Genomic DNA, 14,321 nt, shown 5'->3' with positions numbered 1-14,321 from the left:
AAAATGTCAAAAAAACCGTCAAAAGCAATCGCGATTCAACTCTCTATAAAATTTTAATGACTGCGCTCCTGTTAACTAAATGTTTGAAACAGAAAAATAGCAAGTACTACATATGCTCTTTTTAACCAATAAATAAGCATTTTTTTTTTCTTTAAACAAGAATTAAATATAAACTTTACACATCCGAAATACAATATACAACCTAGTTCAAAAAGGACTCATTGATTACAGAAACATAGTAAACCCATAGTATGAACGGCGTGTAAGCTTTCCCGTACAGCCGGCGATGCCGCTCAGGGCAGCTTTTTCCTCAAGGTCCACGGTTCGCTTGTCCGTTTTCCTACTCGGAGTAAGAGGCCTGGCGCCAGCGTTGGGGCAGGCGGCCAGAGTCTGGTGGGATCAAAGAATCGGATTCGGTGGTGTTAGCAAATTAGTTACCTTTCTCAAGGCTGACAAGCGTGAATCTTCCAAAGATACAGCGCTGAACTGATTTTATCTTTCCATAAAGGCTGAAGGGATAAGGCTGTAGTAAGATTTTAGACTTAAGCCGTATTTTATCCAACGGAAAACATTTTGTATCATCTCTCACCTTCAAAAAGAACAAGTTATATGGACCGTCTCATTAAGACCACAACAGCAGAAGTTAACAATATATACAAATGAAGTTTTATCAGTTTTCTATAACGCAGAAAACAAAAAGAGACTTCCATAAAAAGGATTTCTTTGTTCTCAAACTTCACTTAGAAACTCAGCTTAACATACAGTTGTTCTGTAGCATTAGTAAAGTTCACTAACAAAAGACTTTGCTGTACGTCGTAAATAAACCAAGGTGCTCAACAGTTTAGTTGCCATTGTTCATGTGGTATTTAGTTGACTTTGTCCTTCCGTTTCAGCTTTCTTCTCTTGCCGGTGGTTAACTGCAGCCCAGAAGGTTATTTTTTTCAGCACTTGCTGCAAAAGTTTCGATGGCAAGCATGGTATTTGATTCTTTAGGAGAGCTGCATTTTTACCAATGCAGTCAAGACACAACCTGAAGAAGGAGGAAAAAAAAGGAGAAAAAAAAAATATTTAAGTATGTGGTCTCTAACCTAAAGACCTGTGTGTAAAAGCACAGCGCCGTAACGATTTCCACCAGACTCTTTGTGCCAATAACCTCAACTCACCTGAGGAGCGAATAAGGTTGGGTCTGAAATATCAACAAGTCACTGCAGTGACCCTGGTCAACAGAAAAAAAAAGAACCATCAAAATGACAAACAGCTTATCTCAAATACTGCTATTTCCTAGATTAACGTAACATGTATTACCACATGCGTTATTTAAAACTGAGAATACTTAAATAATTATTTTTAAAGAATCTGAGTAACAAATTCCTTTTTATGAGCCTAACGAGGGCAGGGAAAAAACCTCACAACTTACTTTCCAAGAACACCTAAGGTCACATCTCACAACACCTTACGATATGAACGAACCCAATAGCATCAGCAATTGTATCAACTTTACTTTATTTCAATTTTAATTATTAGAGTGCTAGGATCGCATTATTCGGTTTACTGACTGTGTCCATGAAATGCAAGTCATCTTTGCTTCCACCAAACACCATCACTTCTCCTTCTTTTCCAAGGCAGGCTGTATGCCACAATCTAGAAATAAAATTATAAATAGAATTAGTGACCAAGTAAGGACAAGCAGTTGTGTGTTATCAGCAAAACAAATCTAAAACCTCAATGTTTTTAAGGGTTTCAGAGAAGCAGTAAGTTTACTTGCATATTAACCTTTTCACCTCACACAGACTCTCCTCCATTCTTCATATTTAAGTTTCTTTTCAAAAGACTCTTTTGCTCTAAGGACGTAAGTTCCTTTTAACTAAAACGGAAAGGTCACTTTTCTAATCCTGTGATTCCACTGCTTAGGCACAGAGCCTTGAAGTCTTACTGGCCTCGCTACTCACCCAGGAGAACTTTACAACTGGAAGTAACGTATGTTACAAGTTGCTCCGTGAGCTGCAGAAACACTAGAGCCTGTTCTTTATCAACCCGTGTCTCAAGGCAGACCTTCCGTTCTTATGGAAGAATGGAGAACAAGCACTGAGCGCTCTCTGGAGCGAAGCCATTACGAGAGTCTCTCTTTTCTGCGTGGCCGTTTATTTGCACAGAGCGTGTTGGGACTTAGTATCTCTGCGCCTCCTACTACTTTGACATGGGTTACTGTGAATCGATTGACCCGTTTCAATGCGGGCGGGCAGGAGAGGCGGCCGGACGTGCGCAGAGCACGCTAACGTAACCCTCACGGCTTAGGAAACCAAGACAAAGACATTATTTCAGAAGTCTTCAGAGGTAAAAAATAATACCTTAAAATATGGTATTACTCATTTCTTTAACAACATAAAAGGAGAGAGCAATGTGACTATTCATCTCGTGAGAATTTTGCTCAATGATTACGTGTCATACAGAACAGTATTTTGGTCATTATTTGACTTTTCTGTACTCTACTGACATATACTTTGTCTTACTTATCACTACTTCAACACAACATTACAGTGGAAAATTTTCAGAGAACAACTATACAAAACAAGCTTTTGCCAAGAACAGCTTTTCTTTTCCTTTTTTTTTTTTTTTCCTTTTTAAATTTTCCATTATTTCTTTAATTCACGATTAGAATTCTAATGGCACTAAGATTGTGGGGTTTTCGGTACTGACTCTTATCCCTGCACACTAGGATGAGAGCTTCAGAACACGAGTTATCCTGTTTCAGTTTTACGCTTCCCCCAAAGATTCCTGGGGATCATTTTCTGTGTGTCAATTACTTACATCACGCCCACAAGTCAGTTCTGTATTGTGCATATAAAAGCACATGGTATTAAAAAAGAGCAAAACAAGATCTGACTTGTATAATCTTGCTTTTACAGAAACAAAGGTTCTGCTACTTCAGCAGCTACAATTGCTAGATTTACTTTTTACTATCAGCAGATCAAAATCTATAATTTTTCTGTTGGTGTATCACCACTGAAGTAAACATCACAAGATGATTAGCACCACAGAGCTCTGGCCCTTTAAGTCTACTTAACCAGAATAATACGCACCACTGGGACTTTCACGCAAAAGTAAACGTTCTCACTTTCTTACTCCATTCACATCAGTAATTATTCACCGTTCTCCTTAGGCTAGACTGTATCCCACCTTTTCTCTTCCTCATACCTGTAGATAGATCTGTCTCTGCCTTATCTGCATTAGGACAACTCTGGCCTGGACTTCATCACCGAAGAACACTGGGAAGCCTTTCCTGCCTTGACCTTGTTGAGATCCTAGCTCGCAACCTGAGGCTTTTTCTACAGACTGACAGAGTTTATGTCCTCTCACAGCTGCTCTAACTTATCACCTAAACATTCTAATAAAGCATGTTATTTAAATTATACAGATGCTGAATTGATGCAACCTTTTTTTACACAGCTCTTCTAACTAGAATAGCAGAATTACATTGTATTGAAAACACTGGGAATCTATAAGTTAAACATACAATTTGTTCTGTATTTTCACCTGGCATGCAAAATGTTAGCTGAAGTACAACTGATGGACAGAAAGAAGAAAAATACTTTCTACCAATACAGAATCACAGATCTATAACCCGGAAGACAATTTTTTAGAAATTGCTAAAAATGAAGGTTGGAGGAAGTTATTCTTTACAGAATTTAAGGAGGGAATCAATTTTGCAGAAGCATCAGGAAAATACACTCATGTATGTGTGATATACCATGTATTATTATAAAACAATAGAAATATACAGAAGAAGTACACGTATACATATTATTGCCAGTGCATTTTAAGTCCTGCTGTGAAGTCAGTCATCTGAGCGATAGATCTGACTTAAGCCTTTTTCAGCTGCAGAGATCCTGCAGGAACCCTGTGTAAGAACAGGGATACAATTTGGTACAAGTCCTTCACACTCAAACTAGTTCAATATATAGACGGGCTTTTGGTGTGGCTCCTTTTATCCATGTTCCCAGGAGTTCCTGAAAAAGGTTATTGAAGTATCTTTAAAAAAAAAAAAAAAAAATGGGGTGGGGGAGTGGTGTCATTTACTTCAATAAAGAATTAGGTCAATGAAACACAACTGTCCTCAGCCTACAAACCGCATACCACAACCTTCAGATGGTGGAGAACCATAGGACATGTTTGGATTTGAGGGAGCTCTCAGCCTGGTCAGCATGGGACCCAAAAGCTCTTAGGAGGGTCTGGGCTGTGCGTGCAGCAGAGTCCTCAGCAAATTTGGCAGCGTCAGCCTGAGGAACCCTCTTTGGCGCTGCAGCAAGGAAGGTGGCTTGCTCTCTGCCAGCACAGCCCAGTGACAGTTCCGCTTTGTAGCCCAGTACGGGATCTGCCCTTGAACTGCCCGAAAGCCACTTGGGGCTCACGAGTCCCAGGCACCTAACAGCCAGCCCTACCGCCACCCGGGGCACAAACATTGGCCCCGCTTAACTGCAGAGTGAAGGCTGAGCTGCAGCTCCCTGGGCTGCTGCCTGCAGAGAGAGCACACGCTGTCCCTTCCTGATCCTTTTTCAGGATGCACCACCAAAAATAATTACGCAAGGTGAGGCAGTCCACTTCAGCAGTTGACTTCCATGAGATCATCCATGTTAAGACCTGAACACGAAGACAAACGTGATCCTTGACTGCTAATGATATGCTTTGTTATTTAAGGCAGTCATCAGTCCCTTCATCGGTTCGCTGATTGTAAAAAGACAGAAAATATTCTACAAAGCTAAGGTGTACGTTTATTTGGGCTCGAAAGAGTTTGAAATATAAGAAAGCAGCAAACTTGGTCTAACAGTGCTGTTATAGTTAAAAGACACCCTAGAATAGGATAAAACAGGAAGAAAATTAATTGCGGTAAAGATATTTCACTAATAGAAAACAGAACATAAGGCAGGAAGCATACAAATGCCAGACCAGAATTGTATGCTATGCTAAAAGAACGATATAAAATTGTGCTGAGAGTACCTGGGTGAATGTATAGAATGAATTCCATGAAAAACTGAGTATTTACTATCTACAGCAAATCAACTCAATAGTATTTACACTATAAATACTGTGGTTAAAAAAAAAAGTCTGTGCTCAGCAAGCACCTGTTTCCAATGGCAGCTTCTAAATAACCTTCAGGTTCAGAGCATGAAACTCGCTTTCTTTAGTCAGAAAGAATCAATCTTTTTCTGTAGTCTTTAACTAGCGGGGGAAGGGGAACAGACTCTAGAAGAGACAGTATTGTGGCCAGTATGAACAATACACGTTCTAGAACTAGGTCCTTTTTGGTTGGCAGCGAAGTCCTTCAAATAACAAAACTCCACAGTCATTTGCTGTTTAGCGCTAAATTCAGTTTTGCAAAACTGTAATCATAATTAGCTGCTTCTGCTCAGGGAAGAAAACCCAAACAAACAAGATATTTTATAATACTTTTGAATCCTGAAAGGTGGATCAACATTTTCAGGGTTGTCTCCTCCATGTTTCTAATAACGTATCAACATTAATCAATGTTTATTATTCTCATAGGTTATTAATTCCTCAAAAGTTACATGATATACATTTTCTTATATAAAAATAATTTAGCTATAGAACACCAGGTTAGTTGGACACCCAGATCCTTCATCACAAAAAAAATCTTGCAATGCAAGTAAGCATCAACTACAACAAATACAGAAAGTAATAATGCTGTATCAAGTATGAAGGAACGTAAGTTAGTAAAGCAAACTATTCAATCATACTGCATTAATTTTCTAAAATATTCTTATAATGTAGTTTAAAAATACTGTTCAATAATTTAAAATTACGTAATATTTTAAAATGCCTAAGTTTCAGCAACCGTTATCTATTTTTGTATACCTAGGCCTACTCTTAGGCAAATGGGTAAGTTGTTTCCATCCATTTGTCGTAATGCTGTGAATCCAGCCATCACCTACAAAGGAGAACATACGTTAGTACTTTTTCCTGGGACAAAGTATTACCATTTTTATTTATTTATACAAAAAGCTCTGTGGTCTAAAAGGACATTATATTAAGATAACAGTAACATCATCACCACATTAAATTACAAAAACTGAAAAGATGCAAGTTAACTTAACCATTCAGTCACAGAAAGCTCACTGCATTGGAATCTGGAATTAAAATACACTTACTTTTTTTCTTTTAGCTACACTGAGAAAACAGGTCAATGTCCCTTTGAAAATCACCCCCTCCCAGTGAAATATATCGGTGACACTTAAAGCTCCTTTCACTAATTTCAAATTTTTTCATGAAAAGAAGTTGCCTTTTCTAGAAAAGGAACTCTGCATATGACCACGCTACTTCCCATTTAACGTTTTGTAGCTGTGATTTGTTATTCATCCAGAAATCTACATTATGTCGACATTATTATTTGTATCTTCTTACTGCAGTTGCTATTGATATCGAAAGCTACCCCTTGCTCATATCGGAATGCGTGAGACTCTTGCCTTTATTCTTTTAGATGGTAAGACAGTTTGATGAAAGATTTATTATCATACGTTCTCACTGTACTACACAATGTACTCCTACATTTCTATAAAAGTAATAAGATAGCTAGAGAAATATTCAAGCACCATGAAAATTCTGTAACAAGATTTAGGTCTAAGTAGTTTGAGAAAGACAACAAGTGTGCATACTATACGAGGTTAGTACTAAAGTGTACAATAGAATGATAATCTCTAAATTACTTACTTAAAGGGACATTATCAGAACTTAGTCCACCAAAAAGAAAGAGTCTGTCATCTCCTATCGGAGTCAACGTGTGCCAGGATCGATCTTTTGGTTTCTCTCCACTGATATTAATTCTTGGTGAAACAAATAAACAAAAACAATTTTACAAAGAATGCTGAAAAGTAACCTGCCAGAAAATTTAACAGTTAATTTAGTCTGTCCTAGAACAAGCTTGGCTATTTTCCCAGTGAAAAAGCTGCACTTACGCAATCTGAATTCACTCTCGAGCAGAGCGGTGTTCAAATCTAAACCAAGTAATTTCTTGTAATAATTGTTCTCTGAACAATCAGTTATGTAAATATCAAATGTAAACATTGATTGTTAGTTTGGTTGGTTGGTTGGTTTCTTAAGATCACTACAGCCACTCCTTAACATACAACTGAAAGCACTTAGGACAGCAAAGGCAGGCCTATATATTCAAATAAACTGCACAGGACATGTAGGTAAACAGACTCAGTTATTTGAGATAAAATTTAATGAATCCCAAGGGGCTGCAGTCTCTCCACTCCTAGGAAAACTGTCTTAAATGATACAAGGATTGTGGCTTTACCTTTTGTCCAAAAGCTACTACCTCTTCAACCATTGTGCCTTTTAAGACAACAGTGGGTCACCCAAACTTTGAGATAAATTTTAGTAAAAAGTGGAATTCCTAAGTACAAAACATATGTAGGTTTACTACTCTAAAAATCTGGTCATATTACAAAAATATAGTTCTTCCAGATTTTATCTGTGGATTTAATTTTAGCTGCACAATTAGGTATGCTTGAGATGAGAATCTGAGGAGCAAAGAACCTGAACAAAAGGGCGGGTGGCCTGAATTCCCATTATCTTCGCTTAGGCACTTAGGTGTACGGTTGTCTGAGGAGGATCCAGCAGAGAAAAGGAAGGACCTCCAGAGGGCATCAGCCCACCTAGTATCTTGATACTAAGCAGAGAGGCAACTTCTGTTGTAAAGTACCTAAAGTTAGACACAAAGAATCTAGGCCACCGCACGCTCGATATGTCCTCATTTTGGAAAGAGGATGGAAAAAGCAGGTGCCAACACCTGTAGGCTCTCTTGCGGGGTCAGAATCTTAGCTGGAGACTGTCCAGAGCGGGCGAGAAAGGAACGTTCAATGCAGGTAGACTCTATCTCAAAGAACCAGTTACTTTTTTTTTCCTCCACTTTGTTAAAGTGAGGCGAGTGTAATAGACACAGATGTGTGCTCAAGCTACAACATAGATGACTGTCTGCGCTGTTCATAATTCCTTTATAATCAATGAAGAGAAACAGGTCCTTGAAAAGCACAACTCGTGATTTATTTTAGATGTCTACCTTAGCAGCAGTTGTCTTGTGCCCAAGAAGCGCCTGTTTCTCTTCACTGAGCACAGAGGAAGCCTGGGGTGAGTAATACAGGCATCTGCAGTTCAGCGAGAGGAACTTCACTGCTGGGGACTGCTAAGCAGTTCTCCATCTGGAAGCAAAGACTGAAGAATCATAGCTAATTAAACAGTGATTGCAAAACTGTCCTACTAAATTTGGCACTGAAGTTGAAGCCAAGTCACAATGTTTGAGTGCCTGCTTCGCACAACTCTTGTATAAGATGCTTCTAAAATTGGCAAAAGAGGCAGACTGTGCTGAGATACAACAGGCTTTGATGCTTAGAAAAATATATACCAGATACTGACGGGTGATAACATTTCAATCTTTCCTGCTACTGACAGAGAAAATGATCACAGTAACAGAAATAACATAATATTGAACATTTTGAATAACAGGTCAGTGGAGCTCAGGGAAGGCAAGGTAACTTCTGGGTAGCGGCAACTAAAATAAAAATTGCCATCTCATGTGGAAGATATTCCTGGATTAATATGTTAATATTACGCAATTCCTCAATAAACCTGCATAGAGTTGAATAAGAAAAAAATCTGACATGACTGGTTAATGAAAAACCGTGGGGCTTTAAATAAAATCATCATTGCATTTGGAATTTTTCTTTTCGGAGAGGATGTCCAAGAAGTGAATTTGAATGTCGGACTGCACAAGCCAAATCCTCCTCGCTGGGAGATCTGTACAGAAGAACTTCAAACACCTGCAGTCAACTTGTCTTGGTCAGCAGCGTTCAGACAGCCCAACTTTTTAATCTGTATTAAATCCTTGAGTCTCATGTGGTGAGAATTCACATGGGCAATCAAAGGCAATCTCTGTGCAGCTGCAGAATGCCTGAGATAATTCTGCTATCAAGACCAGAAAGGTTGTATCCTGCCCAATTTTTCATTCAGCATTGGATCAGAAATTTCACTAGAAAGGAATGTGAAGCTAGAGCATAAAGAAAGGAAAGGTTCCTTGCAAGAAATACCTGGAGGGAAAAATACACTGACAGCAAACAAGTCTGAAGGAATTCCCCCCCCTGTAAAATACTGGAATGACACTAGGGCTTTTTAGAGGCAGTTTTCAGCTGGAAATGGACTGTCTGATTCGAACGATTCAAAACTGTTGCTGGTACTCAAAGGATATAGAGTGATTTTCTTTACTTCACACTGTTAATACATAACTTTATAGGTCTCAGCAAGAACTTATTTGCTATGTGAATTGCAGACAAAAAAAAAAAAAGAGAGAGAAAAAAAGCCAAACCCTGGCCTGTTTTATTTATTTACTCTGTCTTATTTTACAATGTTTGTGTGTGGAATCACGGGACTTTTGGGACCAAGTTCTTTATATTGGAGATGATCCCTACAAATGCCCAGTTTCTAACACAGCGACCGCTACCGATTTTATGAGAGGAAGTGTGTAGCCAGAAATAGTTTTGCAAACAATTTGCAAAGACAGACTGTAAACTGAAGTCAAAATGTAAGTATTAATTTGATATCGTCCTGAAAGATACACCCATTTTTCCTCCTCTTGTAATTAGGAGATGAAATCATGCTAAGAGGTATTGTATGTTTGTGCATGCTGATAGGTGGCCTGGTAATATGAGATGATTTTACCATAACAGATAATTAATAGCCACAAATAAATTATTTGGAGAAAACATCATCTAGCCCTAGGAAAGTACCCTTTTTTTTTTATTTATTTTCCCCGATTTGCAGTTGACAATGGCTGATCTAAATTCTGCCACCTGTGATAGTCTGAATTACATTTCTCTAGATACGAATAAAGATGAACGCTCTGCCTCCTGCGAGGTGCCAGCACAGCAGCAGACACTCCGCAAAGACTCTATTTTTCCTAATCTCTTAAATATCTTTTTTTTAGTCTCTCTTGAATATCTGTTTTTAGTCTCCCTTAAATCTCTTTTTTTTCGGTCTCTCAAAGACTCTTTGCAGAGGTGCTATAGAATGGCTGGATAGTAGGCTCCTAAATTTATAACGATCAGACTCTACACTAACTCCTGGGTAAGTCTTGTGAACTATTCTTGGATCACAATATAGAAATAATTGAGTATTGGAACAACCTTCAGTTTTTAGGAACGGCTGCATTTAGTATTACCATCCTTAGTCTAAGGATATGTGTGTGTACGTGCGTAAAATCAGCCTGTTGTAGTCAGGTCAAGAACAGAAAAGACTTTTTAAGAACTTCAATATTAGCTTTCATACGCCAAAGAAAAGGGAAGACTGGCTGATGAGGACTAAGACAGAACTTTGACATTGGCACTCCTCCTCCAGGGCTTGAAGCTCCTTTCATTGACTTGTCACTCTACTGCCACAGGTTTCCTTTTTTTAAAGCGGCATAAAGCAAGCCAAACCGCCGCTGCTCTTGCAACAACAACAACAAAGGCAAGCAGCTAATCTGAATAATCAATCCACTCAGAGGTAAAGTTACACAGTCTAAGAGGGACAATGCTATCATTTAGGTAGAACACTTAATTTTAAAACAGCCAGCAAAGAAAAAGGGGAATTAAACCGATTAGTTAATCATAAGTGCTAATTAAAGACATCTTCAAAGAGAAGTTTTTTTGAAAGGACGCTGTGGGACTTTTGTCCTGCTGCCATCAGCAGCAAGAAAGAACGGATGGGGGATTGCGCCTACTCCCTGGCTTTGCTCTCGGCTCGGGGCAGAGGAACACACGTAGCGCAGGATCAGATCGGCAGCCACGGGTGATTAAAGCTGCCCACCGCAGGTGCCTGAAGCACAAAGCCCTGGAGCAGGATCAGTACTGACACATGCTCAGGAAAGGGGTATTTCGTGAATTTTATGAAATTATTATTAGGTTATCTTGAGAATAGGAACAGAACAGTGGTTATCGCCCATCAGTTACTGTTTATCTCCAGGGTAGTCTATCAGCTAACAATCTATCCACCGATTCTACACGTGTAGTAGGCACTATCATAAATGCTACGTGCAAACAAACAAATCTTAGGAAGTATACCAATACCTGATTGAGTTTAAAACTGAAATATTTAGGTCATGCTTTTTACTTGATTTTTAAAAAAGTGGTTAAGATGCTTATCTTGGAGGGGGGAGATCCTTCCCCATTCTGTACCATAACGAGCCAAATATAGATAGTAAAAACAGTATTCAAAAAGACATCCAAACTAAAATTCCATATGGATAAATGTACCCATCTTGAAAATGAGGATGTTAAATCACTGCATGCTGTGCTTAAAATAGCATCATCAACGCTTTGGTGCAGAACAGAAAAAGCTTAGTAACCACTACCAAATTAAATTAAATTGAAATCACAATATAACAGCTGTTAAAATAGTCCCCAAACTCCCATTCTCCTCTCGGAAAAGCTACAAAATTAGCACTGGAACTATTTAACAATATGTTTCAATCTGCTACATTCAACTTTAAGTGTTATAGAGAGAAACCTACCTTCCAGACCAAGTCCAAGTGTCTAAATTCAGGCAGTGCAAATCATTCATTCTAGTTTGCTAAAACAAATAAATAAAATCCCAGTTGTGTTATATTAAGCAATCAATGAGCAAAGTATTTCAGCGAGGCCTTCCCGAGACAGAATATTCCAAGTAACAATATTTTGAAGAAAACCATACCCATGTGCCTTAAAACAACTCTGTATTATGTGGCAGATGAAAAGCATTTCTTCTCAAAAAACCCATGCAACTGTCAGGAATATTACAGTAATGCAATGGCACTATGGGGCCAATCTTAGTTTTTAATAGTAGTTTAATATGTGGTACTCAGTTCCTGCAAAGGTATTCAATTTTTGTCCATAGAATTCCTGGCAGGTAATTGCAGAAGGTATAAATACTCTTACATATAGCTTCCTCTCATTATTTTTCTTTGCGTTCTGTTCAGAACTATGCATCCTCCTGCCTGGGCACTTATTCCTTGAAATATTCTCGTAGGTACTGTACTCAGTACATGCCATCCCACAAAAAGTTCATCACATCTGTGTTTTTCTCTCTTTTCCGGAAGGCAAGCCCTTTCGCAAAGTTACTACTAGCAACAACAACGTTTTATGACCCTTTAGCATTTGCCATAAAAGTAACAGAATGTGTCAATAAGAACAAGGGGAAATCAATACACTTGCATACCTGCCTCTGTTTTGAGATGAAGAAAGTAATTGCTTTAGAAACATCGGGGGGGGGGGGGGGGGGGATATAAGAAAGAATTTCTTTGCTTTAGACCATAGCAATATTTTCAATGGCTCGCAATACACTTGACTGATATTTGTGATTCCCCTAGGTACTACAAAACAATATCTGAGAAGTAGGGAAATATATCTTGCCTTACCTTACAATTTCTTTTCTCCTAGGGTAGTCCATAGATCTATTAGAATAAGCCTTTCTCCAGCTTGCAGATCCTTTGAGGCAGAAACTAGACTTGTCATTTAAGTCAGAATAGGAGTAGTTTTACCCCTGAGAACTCAGCCAGTGAGTGAGTTTGAGACTTCCGAAGCTGTGCATCAGAGCTATGGAAAGTCTCTCGGGGTATTTCAGGAAACAGCAAGGTTTTCAGGATAGCTACGGCCTCCTCTGATCAAGTACGTGCTAGCCCTTTTCTGTCCAAGGGAAGAGACTGTTAACTAGCATTTTGGGAGCGCCTTCAGAGAGGCCAGTAGGCTAAAGAATAGCAGAATGCAAGGGCTTTTGTGCACTGCCCGAGAAACTTTATCCCTGCAAGAGGGCGACTGTAACAATAACGTGGGGTCCAACTGACAGCTAGTGGAACAGATCTGTCTTCCATGACAAGTCTACGCAGGTTCCTGCTCCTTCAGATGGCTTTGAAGGAGATGAGGAACAAGTTATACAAGCAGAAAGCAAAATGCAATTTCTTAGTATCTTCTGCTGTACCTGTACACAGCTATACACTTGGGGGTAGGGTGGGGAGAAAGCAACATCCTGGCCTCTAGAACTAAAAATATTTCATCATCTTGCAATAACACAGTTCGATACGGAGGATGTCTATTAAAGAAAGGGAAGAAAGGAAGTTGCTGCTATGTTGGTAATTAAGGTTTCAAGAAGATCCTGTTCAAGAGCTCCTCGCTGACTTTCCTTTCCTAGGCATTAGGCAGAAGACAGAGCAGTTTTCAGTTTCTTGGTCCCTGGGAAATCAATGTATTATAATCTTTACATTCTCATGAGTCAACAGATTGACAGATGCATAATTACATCAACCTCATTTTGAATTCAAAACACAGCACCAGTTGGACATTTATGTCTAAGATTCAGTCCTTTAACATAGCTTTAACAAATGAAAATGCCTTTCTACCCAACCCTTATTTGGGAAACTGTAAAGCGCACGGTCAGGTTATAGTATCGTCACTTGCCACATGCAAAGTTTTCTTGCAGGTTCTCACGTATTTGTAAGTGCTACCTACTATGTTTAATCATTTAGCTGATAATCCTAAAATGATTCTTAATGGGCTTAAAGGCATCAAGCCTCGTAAGAGGGCTTGCGTTTCCCTTTGAGCTACAAGGACTCCTTAAGACATCCTACTTAGCTATAGCATGTTCATTTATTTGCAGCCTCGTAAACATTAACCAGGATCTGCTTCGTCTCAGGATTAGCTTTCTAGCACGATGAAAGGCATTAAGGGTGACATATTTGCAGCTCACTGCTGTTACAGCAAACTCTGTGCAGCTTTCCATTCTGAGATTTACAATCAGCTATTACAGATCAAATCTTTGTAAGAGAAGGACTGCAGTTCAACGTATCTTCTGATCTTCAGTGACAGAAAGGATAACAGGAAATATAAACATGCATACATTAAGGCATCAGATGTGTGAAGAGCTGCTGGAAAGACTTTGTTTTATTACTGCATCATTCTTTACATGAAAACTTTCCACTTAAATCAAACATGAGACTTGCATCGACTTTCGGACTAACTCTCCTTCCTTCCCACTTTCTCCCAGTTCTGTTTTTTCAGGGGCTTACCTGGAGGAACAGAGTCCACATAATACTTCTGAGCCTGTTTTCAAATGATTCCTGGTACAATTGATTTTGATCATCATCATCATCATCTTCTTTTACCAGTTCTAGCTCCAAGTTTGGAAAAAGGTGCCCTTTCCTCCCAGAAAGATGAATAGGAGAAGCCTCATGACACTTCCTGGCCCTTTCTGGTTCCTTGTAGAGCCTTTTCCCTGGGAAGATTTGTATTATGGTGAACTAGAAG

At 39.0% G+C, this 14,321-nt stretch overlaps 1 protein-coding gene across 1 annotated transcript in view; it reads right to left on the bottom strand.

Moving 5' to 3' along the window:
* Positions 1-49: 49 nt before the first annotated feature.
* The window catches only part of KLHDC1 (kelch domain containing 1), a 30,265-nt gene continuing 15,993 nt past the window's right edge, over positions 50-14,321 (bottom strand). Inside the window, exons 8-13 of the mRNA XM_082317845.1 lie at positions 11,558-11,616; positions 6,724-6,836; positions 5,872-5,944; positions 1,557-1,641; positions 1,164-1,216; positions 50-1,030 (exon numbers count right to left, since the gene is read on the bottom strand). Of these exons, the coding sequence (XP_082173971.1) occupies positions 856-1,030; positions 1,164-1,216; positions 1,557-1,641; positions 5,872-5,944; positions 6,724-6,836; positions 11,558-11,616 (558 nt within the window). The 3' untranslated portion in view covers positions 50-855. The remainder of the gene's footprint in view (positions 1,031-1,163; positions 1,217-1,556; positions 1,642-5,871; positions 5,945-6,723; positions 6,837-11,557; positions 11,617-14,321) is intronic.

This window comes from Platalea leucorodia (genome assembly GCF_965183815.1).
Source record: "Platalea leucorodia genome assembly, chromosome: 7".
Classification (NCBI taxonomy): Eukaryota; Metazoa; Chordata; class Aves; order Pelecaniformes; family Threskiornithidae; genus Platalea; species Platalea leucorodia.
This window is presented reverse-complemented; position numbering and strand designations above follow the sequence as displayed.